Source organism: Narcine bancroftii, chromosome 2 (genome assembly GCF_036971445.1).
Source record: "Narcine bancroftii isolate sNarBan1 chromosome 2, sNarBan1.hap1, whole genome shotgun sequence".
In the NCBI taxonomy this organism is placed as follows: domain Eukaryota; kingdom Metazoa; phylum Chordata; class Chondrichthyes; order Torpediniformes; family Narcinidae; genus Narcine; species Narcine bancroftii.
Window position 1 is genome coordinate 35,574,536 of NC_091470.1, and position 26,438 is coordinate 35,600,973.

General features: G+C 41.1%; 1 protein-coding gene across 2 annotated transcripts in view; it reads right to left on the bottom strand.

Moving 5' to 3' along the window:
- Window positions 1–26,438, bottom strand: part of prkcha (protein kinase C, eta, a) — a 263,102-nt gene that overhangs the window by 9,418 nt on the left and 227,246 nt on the right. For both annotated transcript variants that reach the window (XM_069916270.1, XM_069916269.1), the window contains exons 11-12: window positions 19,495–19,633; window positions 16,124–16,312 (exon numbers count right to left, since the gene is read on the bottom strand). In XM_069916270.1, coding sequence (XP_069772371.1) covers window positions 16,124–16,312; window positions 19,495–19,633 — 328 coding nt within the window. The remainder of the gene's footprint in view (window positions 1–16,123; window positions 16,313–19,494; window positions 19,634–26,438) is intronic.

Below are 26,438 nucleotides of genomic sequence, written 5' to 3' on the forward strand. Positions count from 1 at the left end.
GGGTTGGGCCAGCCCATACATACATCTATACACATAGTGGTAGCACCACAACTCATCAAACAATTAAAAACACTTTCTGCAAGCAATAACCACACAAGCCAAAAGCAATCTCCAAAATGTTTTTCCAAAGAAAGTCAAACATGCTTGGAGTTTGCCAAGAAGGCTATTTACTACCTTCTTCTACAAACCAACAGTTCTATTATCCAAATACACAAAGATCAATCAATAACTGATAAGAGGCTCTCTTTAAGAAACAAGTGTGAATACTAACGCAAGTCACGCTACAGTTTGACTGAAATCTCGGTAATTAGATTGCTAGAACCAGCTACTCAGACTGCAACAAACATAAAACCCTATCACAAAATCAATTGGAGTTGAGAAGCAATAAAGCATTAAATTTAATTTTAGATATACTACACAGTCACAGGCCCTTCCAGCTCATGCCACCCAATTACACTCAATTAACCACCATAATACGTTTGGAAGGGTGGGAGCAAATCCGAGCACCCAGAGGAAACCCACGCAAGCATGGGGAGAGTGTACAGGATTCTAACCCTAGTCCCTGCTGCTGTAACAGCGTTGGGTGCTAACTGTGCTTCTACTTCTCTGGTACCCTAGGCTTCTGAAACTTTAGAATCTGATAGGTGACAGTATTGAGTTGTAAGGTCATGCTGTTCCTTTCATCTAAATCTGTGCCAGCAGTCCTTGACTAATCCAACAAATTATTGATGCATGTGGCAATTTCCCTAACCATAAACAGCTAAGCTATTTCTTGAATGGTTTTTGATGGCTGTAATGAAATACTGAAGGAACGTGTGAGGTGGATTCAAAATGTTGAGGTTACAGGAATTATTAGAAGGTGAAATACAAAGTTCTGAAATTACTAAAAAGGTATGGATTTCTTTTTTTTTTTTTTAAATTTTTTTTATTTTTCACACCATAAATCACATTAGCCATGATATACACTATTTCTTTTTCACACATATACAGTGACTTTTCCCCCCCCCCCCTTTCCTCCCAAACCACCCCCCCACCCCCCCCCTCTCATCCATTTTAGGTATACAATCTAGGTTGCATTAAGCCAGTCAGACAATGTTGTCATTCAACAAAATTACACCAGAAATTCTACTGAATCCATTCTTTTCTTTCCTTCTCCTTCCATCAACTTAGGTAATGTTTGTCCCCGGTAGGTTTTCGCTATTGTATTTAATGTAAGGCTCCTATACTTGTTCGAATATTTCAATATTATTTCTTAACCAATATGTTATTTTTTCTAATGGAATACATTTATTCATTTAAATTTGGTAGTTTCTTCCTTTTAATTTGGTTATGTATTCCATTAATATTTAAAGACATATAGTTCAGCGTAGCCCTTTTATATTTTGTTTATCTTCTCTTTCCGTTTTTCCATCATTACCTTTCCTCCTTTTCCATTTCTGTTTTCTTATTTTCAACTCTTTATCAGACAACATTCCTACAACATCTAACATTTTCCTTATTCTCCTATTTCTATCTTATTTATCCCCAATCTCCCCTTCACCTCCTGAGTTGTCCTTTATCCCTTGTCGGACAACCACATCTCCCCTCTCCATTTGGATTTGCGAATCCACTCGCAAGCGTCAACTGATTTTGCAGTGACCGCTATTTCCCCCCACCCCGCCTCCCCCAGAAAAGATTTCACTTTTCATATGTCACAAAGGTCCCTCTTTTAATTCCCTCCTTATTCTCTCTATTCCATTACCTTCCCTTATTAATTCTTGTCTATACTATCTATATTTTCCTCTAAGTACAGATACATTCATGTATGCTAAAAGGTATGGATTTCTTTAAGGCTTGCACTGCACCATCAAATTTGATGAAATTTTGTGAGTGAATTCAATGGAACCCAGGATTACCAGACTTACATCACATGCTTAATGATAAAGATTAATGAGTTTATTATCATACACATAATGTACAAATGCATTCAAATTCTTCCATCCTGCAGCCAAAAAGGTACTTTGTAAAAAAAAAACTGCAATAGTATACACTGAATTATCATACGGAAAGAGAAAAAAAACTAGAAAAGTTAGGTAATAAATAATCGAGGTAACAGTTGTGCAAGAAGAGAAGTGTTGCTTCATTAGGGTAGACAAGCCTTTCTGTGATGCCAGAGTAGCTTACGACTCAAGAACCTGATAGTCATTGGGGGGGGAAAAAAATCTGTTCTTGAGCCTTGAGGTGCTGCTCTTCAGGTAGCCGTGAAAAAAGACTGTGACCAGGTTGATGGGGATCCTTTACCAATTTGACTGTCTTCATGAGGCAATTATCTCACACAGATGTCTTAAATGGATGACTGTTTCCTACCTTCTGTGTTTCTGGGCTCTCAAATGAGCTGATGCAATCACAGTACACCTACAGATGTTTGAAAGAGCGTTCAATGGCTTGCTTAATCTCCTCAGACCTCTTGGAAAATAAAGGCCTTCTTTATGATTGCTTTGATGTGCTAGCTCCAGGAGAGATCCCAGAACTCGAAAATTAATCAATGCAGCCATGTGTGTGAACCTCAGCCACCCTTACCCAAAATCCACCATCAGCACCTTGGTCTTGTTGTTCTGCCATCACCCAACCAGATTCTTACTCTCCATCCTGTATTCTAACTCATCATTTCCTGTTATTTGGTTAACAATGGTTGAGCTGCAGCCAGAATTTGAGTAAAGTTCACCAGACCTTAACATTGCATCCCAATGAAGCACACAGTGTACTTATGCACATGGTAATAAACTCATCATCACTCCACTACAAGATGTTTTATTCCCAGATGCTTATATTTAACACGTACTTTAAAAAAAGGCGGATAAACAGGTAGATACATCCACATACACACACATTTTGGATGCATGCTGGCATGCAAGCATGTGCACATACTCAAGATGCACTCTTGTGTTCAAGAATAGGTTTGATGGGTTCAAAGGGAATCAAAGCTAGACACTTGTTATCTACAGTGGGCTTAATTTACGCACAGGGGGATTCACAAAAGAGCACATATTCACACAGACCATCCTGAAATAATACACAAATAATTTACCCATCAGCTGCTAAACATTATGAACCCCTGATAAGGAATGCAAGGGTTAAGCACACAATACCCATCAACCCACAGACTTAACACACCAATGAACAGTCAGTAAGTTAATTACAATGAATAAGTATGTCAAATGAACAGGCTGGCAGACTGGACTTCTGTGCTGGTCTTAAAGCAGCAGCAAAAAAAGGAGCCAAACAGGCTCCAGGCATGGCTCTTCAATGGAGGATTTGATCACATGACCTGCTCAATCATGTATCAGCCTCAGCTGTGGGCAGATCTAACAAATGATTCACATCTTGAGGACCAATCACATGTCAGCCTCATAAGTGAGCAGATCTAATCCTTAATTGGCAGGTGAGATCACTTCCAATCTCAGGCTCACTGGAGAGGTTACATAATCCACACAACACGGGCACAGACATTTATCACATGCAAAAGCTATATTGATTCAGTTTGCTTTTAAAGAGGTGTTTTTGTGAATTTCTTTTTGACATTCATATTTAAGATGAGGTTGCACACGGTAAGATTGCCTGTCCTTTAATGGTCCTTGAATTGTTAGGACAGACTATTTTACCAGATAAGTAGAAATCAACATGTTTTTTTCTGAGTCAACCATGTTTTTGGACAGACCAAGTAAAAGCATTGCATTTCCTTCCAAAAGTGAAGAAGTTGATTACTCTTATAAGGAAGCAGTTCACTGCTCCTGGCCCACAAAAGAATCACTTTCCATTCGAGGTGAAAATAATTTTCCACATGTCGGTAATTATAATTTATTAGCCTTTTGTTTAATTCCACATTCATTTAACTAAATTTTCCATTTGCTGAGATGGGATTTGAGCCATTTTCTTTTGATAATTCATTTGGGATTTAAGACAGTTGCTCAGTCTATATCTATAATCATATTCCAAAGAACTACTGAAATCTAAATGTCTTTGAGGATAGGACACCACTTGGATGAGGGAGGACAGGAAAATTAGTGAATTCTAGAGAACAGAAGAAGACTATTCAGTCAAGCTTGCCCTTGTCAGATTTTTGAAGGAGGTATTTAAATCATCCCAAATCCCTACTATATCCAAATAGGCTTGCAATGCAGAACCACTTGGTCATGATGCTTCCCAAGGCAGGAGAAGAAGCCACTTTGGCTAATTGTAATGCTGCCATCAATAGCAGAACTGGTTCTTAACAAATATCTTTAGCGGGTAGAGGGAGAAAAGCAAAGAGATCGGAAAATTAATAAAACCACCTCATTTTATACCACATTCATTTATTAGTTTGGGTGTTATGCTCTTTTGAGTTGGTTTATTATCATCTGACTTCACATCTTCTTTGGCTTGGCTTCGCGGACGAAGATTTATGGAGGGGGTAAAAGTCCACGTCAGCTGCAGGCTCGATTGTGGCTGACAAGTCCGATGCGGGACAGGCAGACACGGTTGCAGCGGCTGCAGGGGAAAATTGGTTGGTTGGGGTTGGGTGTTGGGCTTTTCCTCCTTTGTCTTTTGTCAGTGAGGTGGGCTCTGCGGTCTTCTTCAAAGGAGGTTGCTGCCCGCCGAACTGTGAGGCACCAAGATGCACGGTTTGAGGCGATATCAGCCCACTGGCGGTAGTCAATGTGGCAGGCACCAAGAGATTTCTTTAGGCAGTCCTTGTACCTCTTCTTTGGTGCACCTCTGTCACGGTGGCAAGTGGAGAGCTCGCCATATAACACGATCTTGGGAAGGCGATGGTCCTCCATTCTGGAGACGTGACCCACCCAGCGCAGCTGGATCTTCAGCAGCGTGGACTCGATGCTGTCGGCCTCTGCCATCTAGAGTACTTCGATGTTAGGGATGAAGTCGCTCCAATGAATTTTGAGGATGGAGCGGAGACAACGCTGGTGGAAGTGTTCTAGGAGCCGTAGGTGATGCCGGTACAACCAGATAAAACAACGTCTCTCAGCACATAATAATCACGTATCTACATAGATATTTAATATATATATATATCCACACATCCGATGCGCTCTAGTATCCAAAGTTCCTCAACATGATTATCCAACTGCACGAAAACCAACAAGGTCAGGTCAGATACAGCAATGAGCTCTCTGAACACTTCTCCATTAACAATGGCGTGAAGCAAGGCTGTGTTCTCGCACTAACCCTCTTTTCAATCTTCTTCAGCATGATGCTGAACCAATCCATGAAAGACCTCAACAGTGAAGACGCTGTTTACATCCGGTACCGCACGGATGGCAGTCTCTTCAATCTGAGGCGCCTGCAAGCTCACACCAAGACACAAGAGCAACTTGTCCGTGAACTACTCTTTGCAGACGATGCCGCTTTAGTTGCCCATTCAGAGCCAGCTCTTCAGCGCTTGACGTCCTGCTTTGCGGAAACTGCCAAAATGTTTGGCCTGGAAGTCAACCTGAAGAAAACTGAGGTCCTCCATCAGCCAGCTCCCCACCATGACTACCAGCCCCCCCACATCTCCATCGGGCACACAAAACTCAAAACGGTCAACCAGTTTACCTATCTCGGCTGCACCATTTCATCAGATGCAAGGATCGACAATGAGATAGACAACAGACTCGCCAAGGCAAATAGCGCCTTTGGAAGACTACACAAAAGAGTCTGGAAAAACAACCAACTGAAAAACCTCACAAAGATAAGCGTATACAGAGCCGTTGTCATACCCACACTCCTGTTTGGCTCCAAATCATGGGTCCTCTACCGGCATCACCTATGGCTCCTAGAACGCTTCCACCAGCGTTGTCTCCGCTCCATCCTCAACATCCATTGGAGCGCTTTCATCCCTAACGTCGAAGTACTCGAGATGGCAGAGGTCGACAGCATCGAGTCCACGCCTCTGAAGATCCAGCTGCGCTGGGTGGGTCACGTCTCCAGAATGGAGGACCATCGCCTTCCCAAGATCGTGTTATATGGCGAGCTCTCCACTGGCCACCGTGACAGAGGTGCACAAAAGAAAATGTACAAGGACTGCCTAAAGAAATCTCTTGGTGCCTGCCACATTGACCACCGCCAGTGGGCTGATATCGCCTCAAACTGTGCATCTTGGCACCTCACAGTTTGGCGGGCAGCAACCTCCTTTGAAGAAGACCGCAGAGCCCACCTCACTGACAAAAGGCAAAGGAGGAAAAACCCAACACCCAACCCCAACCAACCAATTTTCCCCTGCAGCCGCTGCAACCGTGTCTGCCTGTCCCGCATCGGACTTGTCAGCCACAAACGAGCCTGCAGCTGACGTGGACTTTTACCCCCTCCATAAATCTTCGTCCGCGAAGCCAAGCCAAAGAGATATCTACACACACACACACATATATAGTACACACACATATATAAACAAAAATCCCATCTATTTATTTTTTATTCATTATTTTTTGAATACTCCTCTTGCTTTGTTTGTGAGACCCAAGGCTACAGGATTACATTCAAGAATCTCACAGCCTGCAGGAAGAATCTATTTCCCAGCCTGGCAGTACTGAATATGATGTTCCAGTACCTCCTTCCTAATGGTAGTTGGTCAAAGAAATTATGTGATAGACAGAAAGGGTCCTCATTAATCCTTTGAGCCCTAGTTAAGCACATAATTACACATATTTATTGCACATAATTTCAATTACAGCTCAAATCTAACTTAATTTGTGTTGTTCCTCACCCAACTGCTGGTTAACAAATGCTATTCAGTGAATGCAAAATAGCTCAGGAACTCTACACGGGAAAGAAAGGCAACAGGATACCAAACTTTGGCCAAAGTTGCACTGTTGTATCAATTAAATGAAGGTTTCCTGCACAGACCTGCAAAATGAAGAATTACGCAATATTCTAGGGATCATTTCCTGTAGGCAGGGCACCTTTGCTCACGCTATTTTTTAAAATTTAATTTCTTTGCTTATGGCAAATTACTCACCATGGGCCATTTATCCTTAAAGAGCAAATAGATAACAGCCAAATGAATAGTCCAAAACATATAATCATAGACTTGCTAAATATCAACCCTAACATGGCATGCAAGTCCGAGCAATAAATGATAAATGAATCCCCTTTCCTGTTCATTGGGGTGGTTTCAGTATGATGAGATAAAAGAGGGAGCTACAAAGTTGTCATCAGTTTCCTGAAAAGGGGAAATAATATTTGTCAAAGGTGATATGGCATTTACACACTGCACGATACCCAAGTTTCACTGCAAAAGGACAGATATAGGAAGGCCAGAACACAGTGTTTCTGTATGCACAGCAATTGTACCCATACCTCCTAAAATGAAGGATTCAGATCTATATATTAGCATGTAGAAAGCGTGAAACTTAAACTGTGATGCCACAATGCGATTCTGAAATTCACTGATTTAATTTCTGCCTATCTAGCACATTGACTCCTCCATTTTTATCCAAGCTTCTTGTCATATTACATAATTCCCACATCATGATTTGCACCTGAAATACTGAGTGCAATTCTAGTCCCTTTACTGGAGAAAGGAAATTCTGGCTTTGGAGGCAGTGGTGAGTAGGTTCATCAGGTTGATTCTGGAAACTAAGAGGTTATCTTATGAGGAAAGATTGGGCCTATAATTCATGAGCTTCAAGGACTGAAGGGGATCTTACAGAGGCATATCAAATTATGAAAGGAATGGAGAAGATAGATGCAAAAAAAGTAATTCCCCTGGTAGATGAGACTAGTACTGGAGGACATTGCGTCAGGAGTCAGAGGTAACGAGTAGAGGTAAGGAGATATTGATTCTCCCAGAGAAGATAATCTATGGAATTCTCTGCCTGAGGAGACAATAGATGCAGCCTCATGGAATGCATTTAAGATATAGAAGGATTTTTTTTTAAATAATAGGGAAATTAAGGTTTATCAGAATAGATAGGCAAGTGGAGCTGAGTCCATGGCCAGATCACCCTTGATATTAAATATCAAATCTTGACCAGGTTTGATAGGCCATTTGGCCTATTCCAGCTCCTATTTTGAATTCTCATGTCAATTTGCTCAATATTCTCACAAATCTCTAATTAAGTTCTACTCATGTAGCTTTTAAAGATAATAAAGAACTCCCATGGATTAATTATAGACAATTGTAGAATTGTGGGATCCATTCCTGGTCTCTACCTCATTACTTGAACTTTGTTATGGTTACCACTGTAGTGTTACAACTGGCCCATGAAATAAGAAACAACTGTGAATGTTTCTACTCTGTTATTGAGTAAGCTCTGTGGAATAGTGGAATTTGGCTAGAACTGGTCTGGCTCCACTAGCAACATCATCAAGAATGTATTAAGCTATTTCATGAGACATCACCAGGTCTTATGGAGCTATCTATTTTCATAAAGAATGGGAAGGCCAACTATACCATGGAGCTTCCCAATAGCAGGGTGGCATTCTCAGCACAGGATCAAATAAAATTTAAGATTGTTTTAAAAATTACACGATATGGATGTTGCTGGAAAGACAGGCATTTATCCTCTATCCCATCCAGTTCCTTTAGGAGGGCAGGCAAGATCCAATCACATTGGTAAGTATTAAGTTGTATGAGAATCTGACCAGGCAATTATGGCACTTTTCTTGAAGAAGATTAATGGATCAAAATGGTTTTTTTTAATGACAGTCAATTGTTTTATGGTTGCTTTTAATTTGAGATTTATTTAATTCATTGAATTTAATTTCCACAGCAATAAGATGGGATTTTAAACATCTCTAATGTTATAACTGATGAGTCTCCATGTCCATCTAATAACTTAACCACTCTGCTACCATCAATACTAGGATAGCAATTGAATAACACAGGTGTTTTGGCAATGGAAAGCAGAAAGCAGGTGTGAAAGGCTGTTGGTCATTCTATTTCATAACTGCTTAAGATCATAAATATCAAAGTGGGTGTTATGTAAAATCTGTTGATACGGCAACAAAAATATACTTCTGAATTGGCCCATTAACACTCAGCTCCACCCTTCTTTTCCATACTAACATTGTAGAATCTGCTGTTGCCTCCCAATCCATGCACTAATTTCTTCAATACTTTCCCCTCAAATACCTGAACACCTCTTACTAATAGCATCTCATGTGACCGAAACAATGGAAAATGTTCAGCAAGCCTTTTGCCGCCACACTTCTGCTCTCAATCTGCCTAAAGAAAGCTCTTGGTGCCTGCCACATTGACCACCGCCAGTGGGCTGATCTCACCTCAAACCGTGCATCTTGGCGCCTCACCGTTCGGCGGGCAGCAACCTCCTTTGAAGAAGACCGCAGAGCCCACCTCACTGACAAAAGACACCAAGACAGAGGTGCACCAAAGAAGAGGTACAAGGACTGCTTAAAGAAATCTCTTGGTGCCTGCCTCATTGACCACCGCCAGTGGGCTGATCTCGCCTCCAACCGTGCATCTTGGCGCCTCACCGTTCGGCGGGCAGCAACCTCCTTGGAAGAAGACCGCAGAGCCCACCTCACTGACAAAAGACAAAGGAGGAAAAACCCAACACCCAACCCCAACCCACCAATTTTCCCTTGCAACCGCTGCAACCGTGTCTCCCTGTCCCGCATCGGACTTGTCAGCCACAAACGAGCCTGCAGCTGACGTGGACATTACCCCTCCATTAATCTTCGTCCGCGAAGCCAAGCCAAAGAAGAAGAAGAAAGAAGAAGAAACTCTTGTTACCCTTCACTGTCTTTGCCCCTCTCCCACAATACTGCCTGAGATGGGATCAAACCATCTGCAGCATGGCAGTACTTCTAATTTTTTCCCACTTTATGCCAAGACATCAAATCCACAACATCACCAATTTAAGAGGATCGATAGAGAAACTGCACCTACACCTCCTCCCTCATCACTACTCAAGGCCCCAAACTGTCCTTTCAAAGTGAGTCAACACTTCACTTGTGAATCTGTAGGGGTCATATTCCTCATCTGGTACTCCCATTATGGCCTTCTCTACTGGACGCAAACTGAGGAATCTGTCTAAGCTCCTTCAGATTAGATGCAGGTCTCCAATAGTATTGAGATGGTACAAGCACATTAACTTCATGTGGTGTGTTGTCCCTTTTATCTTTCTCTCTAGCACTGAGACTGACATCTTCTCTCTCTTGCTAAGGAAATTTTGCTTTGTAACATTCATTCAATTGCATGAATAGGTTTGCAGTCCAAACATGTAAGGGCAGGTTTTACACTGGCGTTTGTTCTTATTTTGGGACTCTGCAGGGGATATGTTATGACATGGTTATCCAGAGACAAGCTTATGGTAATCACTAAAAGGGAGACAAAACATGCTGAATTTTCTAAACTCCATAAACGCAGCATTAGTGGAAGGTTATGAGTAGTAAAATGTTACAGACCTCCACTAGATCTGACTATTTCATGACTAGATCATGACTTCATCTGCAGCATAATCATCAAAAATTGCACAACGTTTCTGTGGAGAGGTCGCTTAAATATGTTTGAGTCGTCAAAGCAAATCAAGTCTATTTCTTGTTGAACCTAAATGAATCACAGAGATGGCATTAGAGCTGGAATGTGAATACAGCCTGAGATGGGATCAAACCATCTGCAGCATGGCAGTGTTTCGAATTTTTGAAGTATCTAGCAAGAAACTGCACTCAATCAACTTGATTTACAAAGCATCAGTACTCAGTACAGGGAAGTATGGGAATGAGTTCAATGTCGCCACAGATTAGAGGGTCCCACTAATCCCAGTGGGTGAAAATGCAAACCTAAAACAAAAGCTCTGGTACCTGTAATGGAGTCAAGGTGGCCTGGTGATTTCAGTGAATTTTGATTAGCGACTGAATAAAAATAAATCATCACTAAGAGTCCCATCAATATTCACCAGAGAATCAAGTCATCACCTTTATTTGTTGTTCATACCATGTGTTCCACGGTAAAGATGAGATAGTGTTATTCCAGGACCACGAAGCCGATTTACATAAATATGACTGAATATGACCAAAACAAAACTAAAGCTAACTTGTGGCACTGCTATATTATTATACAGTGGCACAGGATGCCTTTTATTCATTTATTAATAACAGAGGGACAGGAGTAGGTCTTTAATCCCATTCTTCAGATCTACCATTTAATAACACCATGGGTAATTCCTGATTTCTCTCTACAGACTCATCCTTTCACCATTTACCTTAAGAATGTTGAATCCAATGTTTGCATACCACTAACTGAAAACCTACTTGAAGGACAAATTGGGAAGCAGGCTGAGGTTACCAGAAGGAAGCAAAATATGAGATTACAGACCCCAAAGATAATTAAAAGATTTATAACAAACATGTACATCAAACTGCAAGAGAAAGAGAACAAGGAAACAAGCTGTAAACCCAAACAAAAATGGGAACAAGATCTAAACATAAAGATAAAGCTATGCTCCAGAACTATGGGAAATACAATAAACACGAGATTACGCATAATACAATATAATTGGTTACACAGGCTATACACCATGCCCCAAAAGTTAAATAAATGGGACCCAACAGTATCAGATAGATGTTTTCGCTGTAAGAAGGAAACGGGAACAACAGGACATGCAATTTGGGCATATGAGAAAGTGGAAAACTTTTGGGAAGATCTAAATCAGGTATTAAATAAAATCACAAAAAGCAACATACCAAAAAATCCAGAGATCTTTCTTCTAAGTAATATAAGAAGTAAAGAATTTGGCCTCGATTTGGATGAAGCACAAAAAAGGTTTATTATGATAGCCTTAGCTGCAGCAAAAAATGTATTATGTCAACCTGGAAATCAGAAGATAGCCTGAGAGTACAGCAATGGTACATAGAAATGAATAAATGTATTCCATTGGAAAAAATAACATATAATTTAAGAAATAACATCACAGTATTTGAACAAATTTGGGAATCGTACATGGAACACAACAGAGAAGTCCTACCGTGGACCTCCACCCCCTAAAATGACAGAAGGAGAAGAAGAGGAAATGAACTGACCCAGTGTGTATAGAAGACACAAATTTCTTGTTATTTTCATTGTGTGATGACATTGTTTAATGGTTTTAATGTATCATATATGTTGAATGTTGAGTGGATGGGGAAGGGGGGGGGTGAAAGAGGGAGGGAAGGGAGGGGAGAAAAGGGGAGAAAATAATACTGTGTATATTCAAGAGGGAAATGTTTGTGTGTATTTTGGTCAGTATGGTTCATAGTGTGAAAAATAAATGTTGAATCAAAAGATTTTTAAAAAACTATCAATCTCAAATGTAAATGTAACAACTTGGTGAGCATTAACTGACTATTTCTGAAGTGAGATCTCTCTCTGCCTGTGGAAGTGTTTTCTATTTTCATTCTTTCAAGGCCTAGCTTAGATTGTTCATCTTGCTCCTGGTGCAAGACTATTCCCCCTCCCAATGGAAGAGACTGCTTGCACTTTAGCAAGCCTTAAAATCATGAAAATTTCAATCCGATTCCCCTGCTCCTAACATTCTACGTCTGAGCAAAATAACCTTGGTTTCTGTAATTTATGCTTCATTCTGATAATATTTTCATATCGTGGCATCCAGATTTGTCAACAGAACTTCAATGTCAATAATGTTGGCCAATGGTTAATTATGAGTTTGAGACACATTTAGTTTTTGATGAGAAATGAGGTGAAAGGATACGTTTATGGTATTAGAAATAGATCCTATTGCTGGTGTAAAAGTTGAAATGCCTCCCTCCTGTTGCTTTGACCTAACAAATAGATAAAAGGGACAACACACCACATGAAGTTAACGATGATAATAATGTATAAAGCAGACTGCCACGTATTTCAGTCTCATCCAGTGGATGTCAATAAGTGTTAAAGTGCAATACCCTAAAGTGCTGGAGATACTCAGGAGGTCGTACAGCATCTATAGGAAGTAAAAGACAACCTTTGTTCCGGGCCTGAACTCTTCATCAATGTATGAGCAAAAAGCAGGCAGTCCCCTGAATAAAAAGGTTGGGGGAGGAAAGGAGAGAGGGGAGAAAGGGTTGGGGGGGGGGGGGGAAGAGTAAAGGCTGACAGGTAAGAGGTAAATTGGAGGGTAGAAATGAAAAATGCTGAGAAGTAGTGGGGAATGGGGTAGCTCTGAATGGAGGGTGAAGGGAAAGGGGTGTTTTTCTGGAGGAAAGGAGACAGAAGGATAGGGAAAGAGAAAGACTCGGGGGACGGTTTCATGGAAACTGGAGATGTTCATGCCATCTGGTTGGAGAGTGCTCAGACAGAATATTGGGTGTGGTTCCTCCAATTTGCAGTGCAGAAGGCCATGGATAGACATATCAATGTGGGAATGGTGTGTTAAATTAAAATGGTTGGCCACTGGGAGGACCCTGTTATTGCAGCAGACAGAACAAAGATACTCAACAAATGATATCTCAGTCTGCATCCAGTCTCTCTGACGTAGAGGAGACCACAATGGGAGCACTGGATGCAGTAGATGACCCCTGCAGATTCACAAATGAAATGTTGCTTCACTTGGAAGATTCATTTTGGGGTCCCGAATGATGGTGATGGAGGAGATGTGGGTGCAAGTGTAACGTTTCTTGCAGTCACAGGGGTTGATACCAAGGGGGAAATTAGTGAGAAGGATGAGTATTCACGGGAATCCCAGAGGGAGCTGTCCCTACGGAAAGGGAAGATGTCTTTAGTGGTGGGATCACATAGAAATTGCAGAGGAGAATATATATTGGATACAGAGGCTAGTAGGGTGCAAGGGGAATCCTGCCAGGGCAGATGTAGGAAATAGAGGGTAAGGGCTGAGTTGATGGTAGAAGAGGGGAAGCCACATTTCTTTGAAGAGGGAGGACAACTTGGATATTCGGGAATATCCTGAGAGCAGATGTGATGGAGGCATTGAGATAGAATCCCTATTGGGGACAGGGTATGAAAAGGTGTCATTGATGTGTGGCTGGGTAAGAGTAAAAGCTTTAATTGATTTGTAGCTGATGAAAATGGCACAGCTGTGGCCTTGCCAGGTCTTCGCAAAGCTTCTGCATAATGTCTAGCATCCTTCTCATTGTCTCAAGTCTCTTCACTATTCTTTAAAGCATTCAGGACCTTACACTATTCCTCGTGGGCATCAGCTACTAGATGTGGACAACAAGCTGAAATGGTTCTTTGTTTCATTTTGGCAGCTCATTGTACAGACTGGTCTGGGTATGTCATTCCTATGTTAAAGGTCTGCAGTGTATTTCAATGGTGAATCACTCAAATTAGCATCACTTAGTGGAACAAGACAAATAGACCCTCAGAATATTCAGAGTCAAATATGTTCATCATATAATGAGGCAGCATAGCTACTAGACAAATCACGAGGAGACAAGTTCAAGCCCACTTTGCCAGCTTGGGAATTTAAATAAATAATAAAGAAAGCTGATCAAATAAATCTGAAATTAACTGAAACCAATAGATTGCTGTAAAAACCTATTTGGTAAGTGTGTCTCCTTTAGATAAAGAAAAACACCATTTACACGTGCTCTGTGACTCCAGGCACCCATAGATTGAAAAAGGTCATACCAATCACTATTCTTGTCTATAATGGCCTCACTTGGTTCCTAGCCATCTGCGACTTGGGGTTTCGAGTTGCTTGTCTCGACCCAGAAACTATACTTGTAACAGTTAATGCCAATGAGGCATTAAGCAAAAGCCTTGCCAGCTACACCCACATCCTTTGAGTGAATAATAAAAAAAGCTTCAGAGTAATTGCTACCATTCTATTATCAATGAATACATTTAATCATTATATACTTCCCGTTGGCTTAATAGGCATCGCCCAATGTGACACTAAGCCTATTTATTTAAAAAAACATGTATGTGCATTTCAGGATGGATAAGTAAAAAAAAGACGTTCAATTTCAGGATATTCCAAAACACCTTAAAACTGATGAAATCTTTTTGAAATTAGACACTATTGTTGGCTGCATTATGGCTTGGTATGGGGGGGGGCGGCATTAATATCTCCGAGCAGAAAGTCCAGGCAAAACTCTCCATACCATTGAGGAAATCTACACGGAACACTGCCGTTGAAGAGCAGGAGTAATCATCAAGGATCCAACACCACCCAGTTTTCACTGCTGCCATCGGGAAAGAGGTAGAGGTGCCACAAGACTCGTATCACCAGGTTCAGGAACAGTTGCCACCCCTCCAGTATCAGACTCCTCAACAGCAAACTCAAACACTCATTCAAGGACTCTTACTCTTGCACACGGATTTATGATTGAATATTCATTTTCCGATTTGAACAGTCAGTTTGTTCGCACTTCTTTCTTGGCTTATATTTCTCTTTTGTATACGTCCCTTTTCTTGAGTTCAGTTTTGTGCACAACTGATAAATGGAAATTTTGCCAGGCCCGCAGGAAAAAGAATCTCAGGGTTGCATATGATGTCATGTGTGTCCTCTGACAATATATCTGAACTTTTAACTATGTGTTGTTGAAAATGCAATATCTGAGTTTTGCACAAGTGACAGTAACTGCATCTCTGCCACTGCACAGGTATGTCAAGTTAGATTTTAAAGTCCTCAACCTGAAATGTTAACTCTGTTTCCACAGAGAATGATTCCAGCATTTTCAGTTTTTATTTCATCTTTCCAACATCAACAATTTCTTTTTTCATTTTTGTGCCTAAATCTCTGGACTGAAGCTTAGACCCAAAAGTTTACAAGTGAGAGTGTTACTAATTAATTGATCAGTTGATCACAACTTGTAAGTTTTGTTCTAAAATGCAGTAAGACTGTGATGTGTCTCTCTTTCACTCCTCCATCTCCCTCTCCCTTTCTCTCCCAGATGAGGGCCGGAATAGTTATTAACCACACCTAGTAATCTCAGTCACTCCCTCAGTCATTGAAACTCAAAGTAAAATTAATGGCTGTAGCAGGATAGGGTGACATTGAGAGACATCCATTCTTCACAATAATGTTCAATATCAGAAACTATCTGCCAGAGTCATCATTTACATTTTGTTTATATTTATGTGTGGTATATTAATTTATTTTCTCTGCAAGGACCACATTCCCCCAACAATCACAAAGAGCACCTTGGAGCAGTTCGTCACAGGACCGAAGCCACGTACCAAGTTTTGGGGTGTATTTCAACTTACTGCTTTCAGGATGGCCATTGCCCGCTCACTCAGCCAGACTGGGTAGAGGACCTCATCGTTCAGGATAGATTCAAACAGGTCATCTTCATTTTCAGCTTCAAATGGAGGCTGACCACATAGCATCTCATAGAGCAGGACGCCAAGCGCCCACCAATCCACCGAAGAACCATACTGCAGTTCCTGCAAAATCTGCCCAGAGACACATTTTCTGTCAGTCCACCAGCTTTTCTCACAATTAACTGGAAACTTAAATTCAGTGGAAGCATTACAGTCAGGTGACAAGCAATTGTAAATCTTCAAAGCAGAAACTGTAAAAGATGATTCAGAAAAACAGTATGGTGGTTATTTGTCCGACTCCATGGGGCTCTGGGTAAGTTGCATTGTGACGACACATTGATTTGACACCACTCACTGTTCCTGACCACAAGGTTATAGGTTGTAGGTTCAAACATATGCAAAATGTGTCGCAACTCTAGACCTTGATCTGATGCTTTTTGGTACTGGAATCAGAACAGTTATTATTTGCCTGCTGAAAGGGGATTACCAGTGTGCCTTTGAGTAATTTCAGAACATATTATTTTAAACAGTTGATCATGTGAAACCTGCTTGTAATTGTTCCTGTGGTGCCAGATGAATTGGCACCGTAAACTGCCAACTGGAGCAATCAAAGGAAAAGATTTTCAGAATGATGTAAATCAAAAGGCCTTTCAGGTAGAAAGTTTGTTCTCATTAATAGAACCTGTCTACCCTGATGTATAAATACAAGCAGGAGGAGAACTGCAGGATCATGAGCAAAGAAGTGGGAATGGGGCGAATTGGATGATCTAACACAAATGAGAAGGGCTGAATAGCCTTGTTGCCTGCTCAATCATCTGAAAAGGTGGCTCTGTATCTAACCCAATTGCTTTGCTTAGTAGTTTTGTCAGCTTCACCGCTCTGCTCCACAGACCCTGGTGTGGCAATGCAACAACAGCGCGACAACTTGTATTTTCTGTGGCAGGTCTTTGGAATATCACCAGCATCATGTGGGGTCAGGACTTTGACCTTTCCAGTCAGAGGAGACTGGTGCTAAGGGTAAGTGAACATTTTTTTAGGGGAAAAGTAAATAAATATGTATAAGCTAATCCGAAACTGGGGGAGTCACGTGATGGAGTAATGGCCAGTCGGGGAACTCCAGCCCTCTCCAGAAAAGTAAAATAAAGACAGTGAATAAACGAAGGCACAAACACAAAAACAAAAATAAAGTGAAAATAAAGGTGTGGAGAAAATGGCAGCGAAAAAAGAAAAGTCAAAAGCAACGGGAAGAAGAGAAGGAGAAAGGACGTCGGAAGAAGAAGGTGAAGGCCTTACCTGTCCGAGGAGGTCCGCCGCGGAGAGAGAAGCCCGCTCCCTAAGGTCAGTTGAAGTCCCGAACTCGGGACTACAAAAATGGCTCATGGAGCCAAGCAAAAATGCGCAACCGCGCATGCGATGCGCAAGACAAAAATAACACTGACGGGAGGGACGACCAGCTGAGGAGTCGATCTCCACAGCTGAGATTGACAGCCACAACACAACAGCAAGAGGAGAACATAGAAAATAACGAGAGCAAGAAAGAAGAAAGTAAAAAGAAATCAAAGAAACAACAGATGACCAACCCAGAGGAAGAAGACCAGCAGCAAGACACTTCTAATAAAAATAAGAAGACCAAAAATACCCAACAAAATAAAACAAACAAACCAACAAGAAAACCAGAAGAGACAGAGGCAATGGACACAGATCCTGGAATGGACTCAGAAGAAGAAGAGGAAGAACACAGAGAAATGGAAGATGAAGGGAAGGGCAAGACAATGGATTTTTTTTTTAAAGAATATATGGAATCAGCAAAAGAATGGCAGTCACAAGAATTCAGTGAAATAAAAAGAAGAGTAAAAAGTACAGAAGAAAAAATGAATAGATTAGAGATGATCATGTCAGATATAGGAAAAAGAGTGGACAAGGTGGAAGAATGAGAAACAGCCGTAGAAATGGAAGTAGATGACTTAAAAAAGAAATTAGAAGAATCTGATAAAAAAGTTAAAGAGACACAAGAGCTGTTAGCTCAGAAGATAGATATAATGGAAAATTATAGTAGCTAATCCTAAACTGATGATGATTCTAAAGAAGAAAGTGTATAATGTATGCCATTACCCAAACTGGTCATTCTCATCTCATGTCAATATTATAGAGAGAATACAGGATGTTTTTTTTTAAAATCATGCTTTAATTGATAAAGAAACTTTTTTGTGACTCTGTAAATTAGTTAGAGCTTATTATATCTTTCAGTATTCACTTTACAGGTACAGTTAATCAGATCAGCGAATCAGTTGCCCTATTTTTAACCAACTCAAACAGGTTAGTTTAGCACAAATGTTAAAAGAGAACAATATAACTAATGGTGCATAATTATTTCTTGGAAGTTGTTTGGATACACGGGCATGGATCTTGTTGACTAGTGCTGGCCACCTGCACAGATCATTTCCAATTCCACTGCTCCACAAACTCCATGCTCTGAACCTGTGTAGTAGCCAAAGCCTTCCCAGAGATAAACAACAAAGCTGTGAATGGTGGCAGAGCCTCAACTGAGGGTGGCAGGGGCTCCGTTGATGTAAGCAGGGCGTGGGGGAACAGAACAAACTCGCCCATCATTCTCTGAGACATTGTGACCAAAGGCAAAGCCTCCCCATCAAAGCAACTCACTTACTTCAATGCTTCTGAATGTCCCTGATATTCAGAAACATCTGAAAGATATTCAAAATGAAGCAAATGCTTTCAACTATGTACTTTAACACATCACTTAAAATATGTTTTAAATAATGCAAAATCAAACATGTTTAAAAATTGTGACCTGATTTTTTTTTCTTCTTTGTAGCTGTACAACTGGAAAATCATGGTCACAACTTGGCCAGCAGTATTGGGACTTTAGCTTTTGGTTAGAGATCTGGACCTGCTGACACTTCTGTGAGTAACTGCCCCAGTTCCACAAAGGATCAGCCATTGTCCTAGTGTACCATGGAACTTCACCACCATGAAAAAAAGTTGCTCATATTTTTAAAGATCCATTTATTTCTGGGCAATGATATTCATATTTTCCTTGGTGACCAAAGGCAGAGTTGAAGGATTAAACTCAATACTCAGTCGTTTTGAAAATCAGTGCAAAAACAGCCTTGGTGCATTTGAGACAGTAAGAGAGTTGGTTTAAAAAAAAAGACCTGCAGAACCATAAAACTGCAGACAGAATTCTGCACAAAGCTTCAGAATTAGAACAACTGGTGAAGACATACAAGTTAATGAATCTGTGAAGAGCTCATTCTACTCCTAAAGCTATCCTCCAAGAAGGCCTATTTACCCACCTCTGGTGCAATGTAGTCAGGTGTGCCACAGAAGGTCCCAGTTGTGTAATTACTATAGATGCCCTCTTTGCACATTCCAAAATCAGCCAGCTTGCAATGTCCGTCAGAATCCAATAGGACATTATCCAGTTTCAAATCTCTGAGGGAGAAAAAAAAATTGTCAGTTTTCTCCGCACTTTTTAAATCAATCATGCTCTATGCTCTCGAGCCCACTGCTCTACTCACATTCGCCAATGATACCACAGTCGTCAGCAGAATCACAGACGACAATGAGGAAGTGTACAGGAGGGAGACAGATCAGCGAGCTGAGAGGTGTCACAACAACAACCTTGCACTCAACATTAGCAAAACCAAGGAGATGATGGTTGACTTCAGGAGGGAGTCAGGAGAACACAAACTAGTATTCATTGAGGGGTCAGCAGTGGAGAGAGAACTTCAAATTTCCAACTGACCTCATCGCCGAGGATCCATCCTGGAGTCAATGCAGTCGTGAAGAAGTCTCACCGGCGCCTATACTTTGAAAGGAGTTTGAGGAGATTCCATATAACACTGAAGACTCTCAAAAAACTTGTATAGGTGTACTGTGGAGAGCATTCTGGCTGGCTGCATCACTATCTGGTTTGGAGGAACTAATTCTCAGGATAGGAAAAAAAAACTCCAGAGGATGGTTACTCGGCCTGCCACAGGCACCAGTCGTCACTCTATCATCTACAAGATGCAGTGTCTTAAGAAAGCAGCCTCTACTCTCAAGGACCCCTACCACCCAGGCCATGCCCACTTCAATCTGCTACCATCTGGAAAAAAGGTTCAGGAGCCTGAAGACGAGCACTCAGCGGCACAAGGACAGCTTCTTCCCCACTGACATCAGATTCCTGAATGAACAATGAACCACAGACACTGCTTTACTTTGACTTTCTCTTGGCACTTTAAAACATTTATTGTTGTAAGGTGGTTTATAGAAACGTTTGCACTGTGACGCGGCCGCAAAACAACAAATTTTGTGACACGTTCATGACAATAAATTCTGATTCCGAAAGTGAGGTTAATTTCTTGAGTGACCATACTTATTGCTCATTGGATGAACCTAAAGCCTTGAGCTAATGAAAGAGGACAAAAAGGCTCAGAACTCAGTTAGCTTTAGGAAGTCTCTTTGAGCTTGAGTATTCACAATACACGGAATGAAATAAAGGCATCACAAGTCAGGTTTACAGCTTCTGACCGGTGCCAGTAACACGGATAACCATATGGGCATATGCATGGAATATAAAACCCTCCAGTGTCAAATATCATTCGACAAATGCAGGAAATAATCACCACATCAGCATTCAGAAGAATGTTGCCAGGAGCGGTAGGATGGAATTATAAGGAGAGGCTGGGTAACCTGGGAGCCTTCTCTCAGTAACGTAGGAGGTTAAGTGGAGATGTTGTGAAGGTTTATAAAAATGTGCATGGCAATGGATAAGGTTAATTTTAGGTGAGGGGGAAAGGTTTAAAGGGGTCCTGAGGGGCACCTTCTTCACACAGAGGGTGGTGGGTGTATGAAACAAGCTGCTACATGAAGTGATAGAGGACAACAGTAACGTTCAAAAGACATTCAGACAGATACCTGATAGGAACGGTTTAAGGGACATGGGCCAAACCTAGGCAAATGGGACTAACTTGGCCTATGTAAAATCCTGGAACACCTGCACAGCAAAGATGCATCCATCAGGATGCTCTTTATCGACTACAGCTCAGCATTCAACACCATCATCTGTTCCAAATTGATCAGCAAACTCCAAGACCTGGGGCTTAATACGACACGGTGTAATTGGATCCTGGATTTCCAGATGCCACTCAGTGCAGATTGGCAAGAATATCTCTTCCCCAATCTCTATCAGTATCGGAACACCACAGGGCTTTGTACTTTGCCCCCTGCTCTACTTGCTTTGCATCTATGACTGCATGGCTTGGTAATAACAACTACACCATTTGCAAATTTGCTGACAATACCAGAGCAGTGAGCTGTATAAAAAAGGGTGAAGAGTTAGTATACAGGGGGGAGATTGAAAACTTAGCTGAATGGTGCATTAACAACAACCTCTCACTCAATGTCACCAGAAGAAAAGAGCTGAATGTAGACTTTAGGAAAAGAAAACCAGAGATGTATGATCAAATGATCATTGGGGAATTAGAAGTGGAGAGGATTAGGTTTCAAATATTTCTGGCTTGTCTTTTTTTTATTATTTTCAACTATTCAACAATTAATTTCCAGGTTGACACATGACAACTCAGGCCATGTTAGTAAAGTCGCCTGCCCCCTAGAGCGGGATACACTCGCAGGCTTAAAATAGAACCGTGATGAGGAACTAAAGACAAATCCACAAACTCATCATTCCCATCTATGAAGAGCAGGATAGACATATTTATAAAAGGGGCCATGTCTAACCCATGCACATGAAGAGAAGTCTCCTTGCTGTGTGCCAGAATCATCCTCAACCTCTTTCCAGTGGCTGAAGGATTGCCCCCTGAATCACACTGTGGATTCTGTCCATCGAGGTCATAGTCTTCTCTGCACAGCAACCCCAAGAGAAAGGGGACAGCACTAATCACTATTTTATTTACCTCATTGAAACCTTCAACTCCGCCACCCTGGAGGGACTCTGGAACATTTCTTATTTGGCTGCTACTCAGAAATGTGACTCACTCTTATTTCTATTTTACATTGGGATGCAAATCATGATCTGAACCCAAAAGGTGCTGCAGACCTAATCTCGGTGCAGAAAAATTGCATCATTGCCAGAGAAATGTTTCAATCTCTCGCTGCACCTAACCTCAAGCAGGCTTCTCATGAGAGTAGAACAAATCTACAGAGCTGACAGGAAATTTTAGAACTTTGCAGCTTGCACCCCAAATCTAAGGTCATGGGAGATTGAACTCCAATACCAGCTCACACGCTGAGATCTATGAGGACACAGGGCTTTTACCCAACACCCTCATTAAGCAGCTCTTTTACCAAGTTGTCCTCCAATCATAAAGGTCCACAATAAGAAATGTGGACAACTTCTCATTCCTTGGGAGCCGAAGTTTAGCAAAGTTAGGCATCAAAGAGAAAAGTCTTCAGTGCATCAGCACAACCTTGAGGTGCCTGAGGAAAATAGACTATTTGAAAGACTCAAGACCTCAAACCTGAAAATCCAGACAGCGCTGACCCCTGACATCCTAGGTGTTTCTGAAGCTTTGACTCCCCACAGTAGGCAACTCAAGGCATTGGAGAATTTCCACCAAAGCTGCTTCTGTAAAATCTTCCAAATCCACTGGCAGGTTAAGAGAGCCAGTGTCAGTGCCCTTTCCCAGGATAATATCCCAGCATTGAGGCCTTAATTACATTATGTCAGCTCCATTTGGTCACATAGATAGAACAAGGCTCACAAAACATACACTCTACTCCAAGTTCTATCACAGGATGAGGTGATCAGATAGAGGAAAAGAATCAAGAACACTTTTAAAATCTCCCATTGGCTCCTGGAATTCCTGCCTCATGACCACTTGAAGTGGACAAGGTACATTCATAATGGCACCAAGAATATCAATCAAAGCTTATGTGTTAGAAATGTACGGAAAACCACTGTAGATAACTAACACAGGACCACCTTTCAAACTACCCATTGGGCACCTCCTCTCTTATCTGTGGAATGGTCTGCAAGCCCTACATTCTCCTCATTAGAACCCACAAAACCAGAGAGAATGCAATTACAGTGAAGAAGGAGGGACAGTCTAAGTGGAATGAGAAGATGCTATTATGAGCTGGCATTTTCAGATGAGAAGTGACGAGGATTAGTCTAGTCTTGTCCATATCATCTTCTGTCAATTAGCATAACAAAGTGAAAACATGCTTTCTTCCAACAGTTATTCTCCAGGTTTGAGTTAGAGCTATTTAGGATCATATTTATTCCTTCTGAGGAAATATCTGTGGGTGAGGGAATTCTTGGAACTTAAAATTGAGTAGCAGGCACTGCACACATTTGCCGTGATTTGCTTCATGCTCCACATGGCTGCTGGCTTTCCCCTGTAGCCTTGGAGTTTCAATTTTTTATGAATACTTTCTTTGCATTACTGGAAATTTGGCTGCAGAACACACATTTACAGTCAAAACTCTCAGCTGGAAGCTCATGGAAACCAACAAGTCAGCCATCCTGCCAGTTTTGGCTGGAAACAAACCAAAAACTGAAATGACAGCAGATTTCCAGTAAGGAGTACAAGTCTGACTTTATTTCGGAGTAGATCCATTTAAAGGACCATTCATGGAACACACAGTATTTATTTTTGAAAGAAAGAAAATAAGATACATTTATATTTTGGGTTCTTTTTCCATCCTCAAGATGCCTTAAAATATTTTACGGTCAACAGATCTCTGTAATGAAGTTATTATTGTGCTGTGAATAAATGTAATAGTTTGTAGACAACAAAATTTTGGCAACTACTTGCTATAATTTCAGTGAAAATAACTCTCAAAAACACAACTTGAGGTAAAGAAGTCTCTGATTTTCCTTCCAGCTCCTCTTCATATGATGTGCTTACATCCTTCAACATTGCACACTTCTCATGCGTGCGGCTCTTTGCAAAGCTTAAGAGGTAGGTTGTCAGTCTTGGAAAGGGAACTGGCTTCAGGCAGGACCCCTCCAAGTAAAATACCTGCCTATCTCTGCAGCTTCCCCTAGGCCCAAGCATCCCCTTAACTCACTCTTCGAAGTAAAGCTTCCAATAGCTGAAGGTTCAATAACTAGAGCAAACAGATTGTCAATAGAAGCTGAAGAATATACTTGGAATGCATGGCCTGATGGATGATTAGCACGTTAAGTAACAGCTTTTGAAAGGAAATATAAGGATTTCTATAAGAAACTATATGGATTTTCCCATAACAGGGTGAACTAGCACAAACAGAATGGGTTTTGAATGATCTGAAGAGCTGAACCTGTGTACTGTATTGTTCCATATTCAGGAAGCTGAGTAATAAAAAGTGCTGACAACACCCATATGCCAAGAATGAACTTTAAAAAGAGCAAGGAAGTGGATTCAGACAGAAACATTTCAACGAAAGATGATGGCCAATGTTGTTAAAGTGCTTACATTCAATTGTTGCTCAACCAATTAGCAGTCAACTACTTTACTCAAACTCCTTCCAAAAGTACTAAAGTATAACTTTCATATCGCTGAAACAAACCTAGATATTGTAGTTTTAAAATGCAATACACAAAAGAGCTGGAGAAACTAAGCAGGTCACACAGCCTCTATAGGAATAAAGGGTAATAGGGAATCCTGCTGCAATGTACTGGACTGGGAGGATGGGGCACAGTGAGGAGGAATCACGGCGTGGGCTGACAAAGTGGCGTTCTGCCAATTGGGAGTGCTAAATTTCCAACTTAATTGCTACAGCAGTGGCTTAGATCAGACAACTAAAGGGTCCATGCTTCCTGGCAAGGTTCCTAGTTTGTTGTCATTTCAATGTAATTCTAAAATGCCTTTCATATTGTAAACAAAAACATTGGGCTCTTTGACACAGTGAAATCTTAATCACTGTAAAGAATTCAGCAACTTGGAACTCAGCCAATTCTCTTGATTACTTCTGACATGGTAGAATGCTAAACATAGCATTCAGGACAGAATGACTTAAAACTTCACTTTTGCAAGTTAATATACTACTTCCATTTTCCATTTATTTGTAATTGTTTAGTATCAGCAAATTATCCACTAATGTCTTCTGGATGTTCATTCTGAGGAAGAGTGATTGCCTTTCTAAAAAAAAACAATTTATGTGGGTAAAGCTGGAACTACTCGGATGGTAAATCACTTCTGCAGCAGGATGTCAGGAGTTCTCACTCCAGAAATGAATCCATGTGATTTCCTCCTGTGACAGAGTATTTAGAGGTAGTTTGGGAGGAATTGTTAGCGCAGCTTGCACACACACATTTTAAGACCGAATTTTTGCAGGACTTTTGCAGAATGCTTTTTGCAGGAGGCAACAAAGTATCTACAGCAGCTTGCCTAGGAGAGCATGTGATCTTTGCAGGCAGAAGACAGCAGTTTTGTTCTCAGAGAGAGGGAGGGTGTGAAACAGAGAGAGAGGAGAGACAAAAATCAGTTCCAGAAGGACACGCTGGAAAACTTTGGAAGGCTCCTTGGTCAAAGGAGGAGACTGGCGGTCTGAAAGGTGACCTGAAAGGAAGAGGATCTTCTGGATAACCCTGAAGGGGGCAAGTTTTGTCTGCAAGACTGAGAAGGAATCGGTTATGGATGTCCTGGAAAAGGAATCTCTCTCTGAAAACCAGCAAGAACCCTCCTGAGTGGTGACCATTTGCTTGATAATACTGGTGAACTTTGTTAATGCTAACTTCTGTGCACAGTACAAGAAATGCCTGCAACCAGTGAGATTGGACTGTGGACCAAAGAACTTTTCTAATCTTAAATATACATTACACATATGCGCGCTTAGTATTAGAGGGGGGATTAAGTAGTTAGGTAGGTTAATTAAGTTTAATTCTGTTTTCTTGTTCAATTATAGTTAAAAACTACTTTTGTTTAAGTAACCCTGTGTTGTGGTGCATATCTATGGCTGCTGGTTAATGGGGTCCTCTGGACTCCGTAACACTCAACTAAGCTCCTTTATGAAGGGTAGTGGGAAGCTAAGCTAAAATTTGAGTGATAGCATTGATTCATTTGGCTGCAATAAAGGGCTAGAAATACAGAAGCACATTAAAATATGCACCAAAATGACAGTGTGCAAATCAGGCCAGTTTGTCCTATGCATCCAGTAGTTTTCCTACCTGCTCCTAATGCAGGCACATTTGTGATCTGGTGGGACCATTCCAATTAACTAGTGTTAAGCACAAGTTATTTCAGGACTGCTGAACTGACCAGCATTGCCAGAGCCCTTTTGAAGGGAAGTTTACCATTGAATTCTACAG